General features: G+C 51.5%; 1 protein-coding gene across 1 annotated transcript; it reads left to right on the top strand.

The window, feature by feature from the left end:
* The first annotated feature begins 1131 nt into the window (after positions 1-1131).
* On the top strand, positions 1132-7402 carry LOC109733884 (organic cation/carnitine transporter 4). The gene is made up of 3 exons (XM_020293097.4): positions 1132-1623; positions 5913-6762; positions 6856-7402. Exons 1-3 carry the CDS (start codon positions 1242-1244, stop codon positions 7172-7174), a joined length of 1551 nt encoding a protein of 516 aa, XP_020148686.1. The 5' UTR covers positions 1132-1241; the 3' UTR covers positions 7175-7402.
* Positions 7403-9133: the final 1731 nt, after the last annotated feature.

The raw sequence follows: 9133 nt of genomic DNA on the forward strand, positions 1-9133 counted from the left end.
AGCCTTCTCGGCCATGGCGGACAACGGATCTGACTCCGACCAGTCCGGATCCGTCGACTTGGGTGTCATCTAGTGCGGGTTGGAGGAGGCAATGCCATCCGCATTGCACTCCGCCGCTCCCGGAAGGACAGAGTCCGACCGACGACAGGATCTGTCCGGCTCGACTCCATAGCGTCGGCTCAATGGGCGCTCGGATCCTCGGGGGCTGGATCATCACGACAGCCTTCAAATCTCTCCTTCCCCATCACTGGTCGGGCGGAGTATGAGTCCCACCGGAACTAGTGTGCCCGCCATGGAAAGGAGAGGATAAAGGTCGCCGAGGCCCGACTCGCAGCTGACATGGTGGCGACAGAGGAGGCTGATGCGGCGGCGCCGGCGGCCGTAGATGAGGAAGCTATCCGCGCCCGCATTATGAAGAAGCGACAGTGGAGGAATACGTGCGCCCTCACCCGAGAGTAGAATCGGGTGGTCCGTGTCATGGCCGGACTGCCATCAAAGGACGAGGAGGAGGATAGCGACGGTGATGACAGCTCCGACGATGAGCAGATCCGGCTCGATTCCTACTGTGTCTTCGACCGATACTTCCGCGACAAGGACGGCAAGGGTGCCGGGAAGGGTAAGGGCAGCCGAGGATGATCTTCTCCAAACATGCCAAATTTTGGTAGTCCGATGACATGTTATATTAGCCAGACGATGTAATGCATCGTTTACGTAGTTGCATGAATTTGTACGGATTTGATGTATGCTAATTGAGGCGTCCAGTTGTGAGAAGGAAAATTTAAGGCTTGAAGAGTCAGTGCCCGCAAACGTGTGCGGGCGCGTCCGCGAGCGTGTGAGGGATCGATCCAAGTCCGGTGTAGATGCTTTTATATTTGCTATTTGATCGTCACGAGTCACTTAACAAATGCAGAGCAATAATCCTGAGTACTGGCGTCTAGATCATCAAGTAATGCGGCTTTCACAACTTGTCACCAGCAGGGTGGTGAAAATAACGCCGTAAATGGCTTCCTTTCTGTTGAGCAACTGTAAATGGCTTCCTCAGCCGTGAATACCTGCGGACGCTTGCGCACATGCCTCGGCCGCTCTGCCCACAACTACAAATAGCGCGCGGTTGAAGGCACTGCCCCAGTACACGCGCGCGCGCACACACCCCGCGCCACGAGCGCCAAGGGAACCCCACCCAGACGAGACAATCACCACGCGGGCTCCGCGACGTACGTGCGTGCGTGCGACAACCGGCCATGTCCACCGAGGCGCTGCTGGCCGCCCAAGGCGGCGGCGGCGGCGATGGGGTGGCGAGCCGGCGCCTGAGCATCGACGACGCGCTGGCGGAGCACGCGGGGGAGTTCGGGCGGTGGCAGCTGCGGCACTTCGTGCTGGTGTCGGCGGCGTGGGCGCTGGAGGCGCTGCACACCATGGTCATCATCTTCGCGGACCGGGAGCCGGCCATGCGGTGCCCCGCGGGGGAGGGGCGGTGCGGCGACCGGTGCGCCGGCGCGGCGGCCGGGTGGGAGTGGGCGCAGGGGAGCGCGTCGTCGACGGTGGCCGAGTGGGGCCTGGTCTGCGGCGAGCGGTACAAGGTCGGGCTCGTCCAGGCCGTCTTCTTCGCCGGGTGCATGATCGGTACGTACGCCGCTGCTCTCTCTGCTTCCGCCGATCGGTATCGTAATTCTGCCTTTCTTTCGTGAGCCTAACATTTGCTACCATGTGAGTGCTTCGTCGTCAGCCTAACTAATCCCGTGGGTTGGCTTCGCGTGCGCTCTCTGATGTCCCGTTGATAGTATCTTCTCTTACGCATCAAGTGCAGAGCCTCGTGCTCTGTCTGTCACACGGATGGCATGCCCAGCCCCAGACCGCGCCTCCGAGGGCGCAGCTTGCCGTGGCATGGCATGCGTCCCACCGTGGAGCTGTACAATTTCGCCGTGTCGACGGTGCCAAATCGAACTCCTCCCTCCCCAGATCCGTCTTCATCGCCAGCCGCTACATCCCAAGCGCCGTATACATGCCTGCCTGCCGAATAGCTGTGCAATCTGGACGTTGAGGTGTAGTAGCTGCGCATCTGGACGCACGCAGCCAGCGTCACTGGTTGAGTAGGAGAGTTGTAGTTTACTTCAGCCTTTTTTTGACTCCTGCTGCATCTTTTTCTACTGAACTGCATCTACACCTGTATCGTGGCTAGCCTTAATTTGTATTCTAGTGCGCTTTTTACTTTTCATTAATGGTGCAAGCTCGGTCTCATGCATGCATAGCGCCGGTCTGACAGCAGTACTGATCAGCCAGTAATGAAGCAAAACACGACCCAGCTTGCCTAGCAAAACACGACAGCAGTACTAGTACTAATTTATCTCACATCGCCTAATGGAAAGCAGGCTGTCAGTCTCGGTGATGTGATCTCCGTGTAGATTAGTCTCGCCCTCGCATGTTGGTGTCGCATTCCTCTACTAGGTAGTATTTTTCCAAGCCCTTTTGTCTTTTGTGATTTGGGAATCAGATATGATGCTTGGGATCTCTAAGCATCCTGGGTTCTGATCCGGTGCATGTGGCTGGCAACTGGCAACTGTGGTCTAGTAGATCCTTTGGATGGTACTACTGTGCAAGCCTAACCAACAGTGACTAGTGGACATCTTTACATTCAAGGATGCGTCCCCCGGCCCGTCCACTCAATTATTAGAGTTTAAGTTGCGGCAATGCAACAACACTGAAATTGATATATTTCTCCTCAAAAAATGCACGTGCGAAGATCAACTGAATACGTATCATCTCTTACGCTAATCACTGTCAAGTCGCTAAGGGTGTGTTCGGTTCGGAAACGAAGTGGAATGAAATGTCATGGTTCCATTCCACTAGAATGGGTCGAACGTCCTTGTGTTTGGTATAGACAATTCTAAGGAACGGAATGGTTACATTTTTGTGCTTGGTTTCAGAGATGGAATGGGATGGATTTGTTCATCTCTCCACTTGTTTGCTTATGATTATGTACAATATATTGAACATTGAACAGGATTCCAGTCAATCAAAAACCACTGAATGCATTGGCACACACATATGGCCGGGATGATGCTGAAACAAATAAGAACGGTGCACACACTGAATTGGATTTCAGTCAACCAAATACCGCTGATTTCAGTCATCAAAAGGCTAATCTCAACAAGACAAACAAAGACTGAATTGGATGGGAGCTCGATGGCTGCCAGTACAAGCTCATGCGTAGGAGCCCTGAGCCCCAATGGCCGGCGCACTGGATGGGAAACTCGCTGGGCGCCGACACAAGACGGAGAAACCTGGCCGCGAAGACCATGTCGATGCGGAGCACGTCCGCGCGGTGCACGAGGCCGCACAGCTGCGCGTACTACAAATCGACCTCGCCGCTCGCCGGCATCCAGCGCGGCATCTCGCGGCGCACGAGGCCGCACAGGAGCTGCTCGTACATCTTTGGTACGAATCTACGGCGCCGCTCGCCCTCGCCTCCATCCGTCGCCGTCGCTAGGTGCCCTCAATCTAGCGCCGCTTGTTGCTATCTGCCGCCGGTCGTGTCCAAAGAGGAACGACCGGTTCCACGCGGTCCGCTCGATTTGGAGGTACGAGCGCGTTCCGCATCTGGGAGGTATATTCGGTCCCTGGGAACCAGTCGGTTACCATTCCATCCGTCTACCAAACGCTAGAACGGGGGCTAGGAACGGGTCCGACCCGTGACATTCCGGTTGGTGACTGCAACCAAACACACCTAAGGTTCCTTAATCGGCTCGATGCCTTTTAGTTTGTCGTGGCATGAGGTTGGGTAGGATTGGGTAATTTTAGAGAACAATGAGAATTTATAGTATGGCGTTGACAGTGACCGGGATACGGCATATGCTTCTTCAGGCTCTCAATAAACCCTCCAGATCGGAAGATGCTTCAGCTTCAGAGCTTCCGCGAAGGCGAAGCGATTGGTCCCGGATGACGGCGTGCGGTGCGAGGTGACGCGCGCGCGCAGATGTGCGGTGGATTCAGCCTGCCTACGTGGCTGTTCGAGCCGTGCCAGCTCTTCTGCGCGTCAATCCGTGAACAGTTTGTCTAATTCACATCTAGATGTTATTTAAGGATATCACATCTAAGCTCCCACAAATATGTAATGCAACAATAAGAAAAAAAAACTAAAAAGAAAAAATAGACCACAAACAAAGTGTACATCAGTTTAGATGTGACATAACTATGTCACATCTAGATGTGTCCTAGACAGACCCATTCGTGAACTCCGGATCCAGCCACCGGACAAATCATTCGGATACGTCTGTTCTGGGTACAGGGGTAGTCTGGGAATTGCACCAGAAATGGGCCGCGCATTTCGACTTTTGGACACACACACTCCACTTCCTCTCAAAAAAAGAAAAAACTCCACTTCTAGTAATTTTTTTTTGAGGGGTCACTCCACCTCTAGTAGAGAGTACAACGCCGGTCCTTACTTTCTTCTGCTCTGTTTTCTTTTTTGACGTGTTCTTCTCCTCTGTTTCGGCTGAACAAGAAATGGCCAGACTAAATAATGGAATGGTACTTCACAAAAAAAGAAGTAATGGGTTAGATTATGCGAAAACAAAAGGTTAATGTGCTTGATCCCAAAATCAGGCTTAGCAAATCTTGAACTTGTAGACGAAAGCTAAATTGAACCCTAAACTTTCAATCTCGAAAATCATCACACTAAACTCTCCGATCCTGGTCTACTTTGAACCTTAAGGGCTTTTAGCTAGTATTCGCTGACGTGGCAAGGATAGTTGACTAGCTGGCTGGACATTAGGACGAATCGGGCCAGCCCATTAGCGCAGCCGCTCGTGCGCTCGCTCTGCTATGTTTTTTTTTCATTTTCTTTATTTTATATATTTGTAATGACAATAAATCCGTTAACATTTTTCTAATGACAATATTTTTTTAAACAACACGATCCCACCTCTCTTCTATTACGAGCGACAAAGAATATTAGCACCAAACAATGAGTTTGAGAGGACTCGAATTCAGGACTGCGGCCACACCTAGCCAATCACCTTGAAGGCTGTTGTGATTTAATATCGCAGGTCATACATAAGAACAGACAGGAGCGTTCATATATGATTTTTTTTCTGAAAAGTTTTGAAACATTTCTTGAAAAAAGGTGTGAACAATTTTGAAATACCAAATTTGCAAAATTCCTTTTTTTTAATGTGACAAGGTAACATTTTGCCACATACTCTTTTGCATTTTATAAATCTATACGGACATTTCTTTAAATTCTTTAAACATTTTTAGAAATTTGGTCAGTTTTCAATATTTGTTCCCATTTTTAAAAATGTTTATTTTTAAATAGTGTCTGCTTTTCCAAAATTGATTGTGTTTTCAAAAAATGTTCATTTTTTAAAAAGTATTCAGAATCCCTAAAAGGTGCCCGCACTTTAAAAAATCCTGAGATTTAAAAAAATGTTCATTTTTTACTTCATGTGTTATGGTCAAGAAAAAACTTCATGTGTTCCAAAAAAGAAAAAAAGAATATTCTTGTTGGGCCAGCATAGTGATGACCGCAGTCAACAATCCCGGGATTCAGACCGCCATGTCGACAATCCCTGTTTGTGAACGTTGTAAGGTTCAAAATAGACCGTGATCCAAGAGTTCAGTTTGCTGATTTCTGGGATTAAAAGTTCAGCATTTAATTTAGCTTTCGTGTACAAGTTTAAGGTTTGTTTTATATCTTTTCCTTTGCTTTATCTCTTGATGTAAGCCGTCATGTTTGGCTTGGTGTGCCCCCATAATAACTGTGTTCCACTAAATGTCGTTGTTAAATAAAGTTTAGCGAAGGTTTTCTCAAAAGGAAAAGGTGGTCATGTCATTCATTTTATTATTTATATTTACGGTGTTTTTCTGTTATTTTAGAACATCATGTGGTCGATCGTGTTGTTGGCTCTTTGCAGGCGCCGGCGTGTTCGGGCACCTGTCAGATTCATTCCTGGGCCGGAAGGGGTCCCTCCAGGTGGTCTGCTTCCTCAACGCACTCTTCGGCCTGCTCACCGCGCTCGCCCCCAGCTACAGGGTCTACGTCGTCCTCCGCCTCCTCACGGGCTTCAGCACCGGCAGCATCGGCCTCTGCGCCTTCGTCCTCGCCACGGAGCCCATCGGGCCCTCCCGCCGTGGCACCGCCGGCATGTCCAGCTTCTACTTCTTCTCGGGCGGCATCGCGGCCCTCGCTGGCGTCGCCGCGATGTTCCAGTCCTCCTGGCGCCTCCTCTACGTCGTCACCTCCCTCCCCTCCCTCGTCTTCGTGCTCGCCGTCATGCCGTTCATCTCCGAGTCGCCGCGCTGGTACCTCGTGCGGCGGCGCACTGACGATGCCATGCACGTCTTGCGCGACATTGCGGCTACCAACCGCCGGCGCATCCCTGACGACGTCGCGCTAAAGCTTGATGACGAGGGAGATGATGTCAACAGCGGCAAGATGGTCGAGGATTCGTCACCGTCGTCGTCGTCGGGATCGATCCTGGACGTGTTCCGGTCGAGGACGACGCGGGCCAGGCTAGTGCTGTCCGTGCTCATCAACCTTCTCTGCTCGGTGGTGTACTACGGGCTGAGCCTCAACGTGGTCAACCTCAAGACCAACCTTTACGTCAGCGTCGCCGTGAACTCGATCGCCGAGATGCCCGCCTACCTGCTCACCGCGCTGCTCCTCGACCACTTCGGCCGGAAGCCACTCGGCATCGTCACCATGCTTCTGAGCGGCGTCTTCTGCATCGCCGGTAGCCTCATCGCTGGCGTCGGCGCCATGAGGTAAATTAAAGATAAGAGCTCAAGTCAGCGTTCAAATTTACGTGTGTGTTTCATGTTCCTTGTTCTTATACATTTGAGTATGTGGCATTGCAGGGTGGTGAGGATGGTATGCGGTGTGGTGGGCATCTTTGGGATGGCGGCGACGTACAACTTGTTGTTCATATACACGGCGGAGCTGTTCCCCACGGTGGTGCGGAATGCGGCACTAGGGTGCACGTCACAGGCATCACAGATGGGTGCCATACTGGCGCCCATGGTGGTTGTGCTCGGGGAACGGGTGCCGTTCGCAGTGTTCGGCGTGTCGGGGATCATCGGCGGGCTGTTGGTGTTCTACCTCCCGGAGACCATGAACAAGCCCTTGTATGACACCATGGCCGGCCTGGAGGAAGGAGAGAAGACCCCCTTGAAGTAAGAGTAAGGTGCAGTGGCCAGCGGGTGACTCTGAACTGTATCAGTTTTCGTGTGTATCTTCATACTGAAACATGTTGCCGGTGGAAAATGTTGCTGGTAGAGTGAATCGCTCAAGTAGCTTTGTTTGTAGATTTATTTTCTTGTTGTATGGGGTTTGTAGATTTTTGTTTTGGAATATACTGTAGATTATTTCACTTGTTGATAAAATCAAAGGAATGTTTTTCTCTAAGTTGGTTGAGACATAGTTCACTGGACGCCAATATCTGGTGTTCGGTCGCCATGGAGCTGCTCCCATCTGACGAATCGTTCGGCAGGGGGAGCAGCTCACAGCGAGGGACCTCGTATAGGGCGCCTCGGAGCATCAACACTCGGACTGCAAATCTGATTTCTCAAACGCCCGCGGATGCGTCCGGTTACGCCTCAAAAAATGCAACCCACGTTCGGATACCTCAAATCCATATTATTACGTGCAACATAGCGATATTTAAGCGAAGCTCGTCTGGTCGCCGTGGCCATGTCCGGCGGCCGGCTGCTCTCCTCAGAGTGTTGGCCCGGTCGCCAGCAAGGTAGAGTAGGGTATAGGACACGAGCCGACTCACGGGACTCAAGGCGTCGCCGTCTCCCGTGCCCTACTCTTCCTCGTCGGAGTTGGGAACCCGTTGCGTGCCGGTGGACGTCAGATTGATGACGAATCTGTCTTGAGACGAGCCGCCGACGTCCACCATTGCGGTTGTGGTGCCCGGACTGATGTGCCATACGGGGTGTCGGAGAATGCGACTCCACCTCGTTGACGTCCACCGCCGCGAGAGCTGCTACGGCCTCCCGCGCCCGATGCCTGGCACGGCGTGCCCGCCGTGCCATATTCTCGTCGGACGAGGCCCATGGTGCGTCCCGATGCTCGGCGCGCCAACAAAGGGGTTGTGCGTCCGCCAACGCGTTCGGACGCCAGATGGAGTGCACCCCTCCGGCGAGGCAGCTATGACTGGCCTAGCGCCGGATCCACGCGCCATTTGGGCGGATGCGATGGATTCCTGACATAAGGAGTCCGAGCGCTGCCGTGCACGGCCGCGGCGAAGCGCAAGCCGGACAGCCATTTCCTCCTCGGGGTCGACGAATCTGTAGGTGAAGAACTCGGATCCACTACCCGCCATGCCGGAGACGGCTAGAAGGCGCCGAAGATGAGCTTGGGTGGCGAAGGGGAGTGGAGTGAAGTGGCTAGGGTTTGTTCCGTCGAGCGGATTGAGAGGAATATATGTGAAGTCAGGTGGGCCAATGGTGGCGTGCCCGAACGCACCCATATCCGCCCCATAATTGGGCTGGTTATGAGGGGTGCCGATCAGTCCAGGCCTTTAAAAGCCGTTTGAGGGGCCGTCAGAATCGAAATTATACGACCGACCAGTGACCGGACGGCCCGCCTGGCTTATTAGGCGGGCTTTGGACGCTCGGCTGCAGATGCTCTTAAGGGCGAGTTGTTCGTGCTGGCGCTCATGCCCGTACTTACTGAGCCGTGGCCCAAGAACTCGCTCGCTTCTTTACAAAAGAAAAAGTATCGCTCGCTCCCTTGTTGACGAGCCTCTTTTTCGTACAGGATCGCTGGCTCACTTATGAATTACCGAAAATTTTATAGGTTAAAAAAATATTTCGTGAATTAAAAAACATCCAAGATTTTTCTAAAAGTTCATAAATTTGAAAAAAAAGTTCATAAATTCTGAAAAAAGTTCATAAAAGTTCACCAAAATTGAAAGTTCACCGGTTTTGAAAAATGTTATCAAATTTTGCAAAAATTTCACGAACTTGAAAAAACATTGATTTTCAAAAACAAAGTTCACGAATTTGGAAGAGAAGTTCACAAAAATTAAAAAAAATCATCAATTTTGAAAAAAGTTCATCAAATTTGAAAAAAGTTCAATAATTTGGAAAAAAATATCGTACGTAAAGAGTTCAACGAATTTGAAAAAAG

The sequence above is a fragment of the Aegilops tauschii genome, chromosome 2 (genome assembly GCF_002575655.3).
Source record: "Aegilops tauschii subsp. strangulata cultivar AL8/78 chromosome 2, Aet v6.0, whole genome shotgun sequence".
Classification (NCBI taxonomy): domain Eukaryota; kingdom Viridiplantae; phylum Streptophyta; class Magnoliopsida; order Poales; family Poaceae; genus Aegilops; species Aegilops tauschii.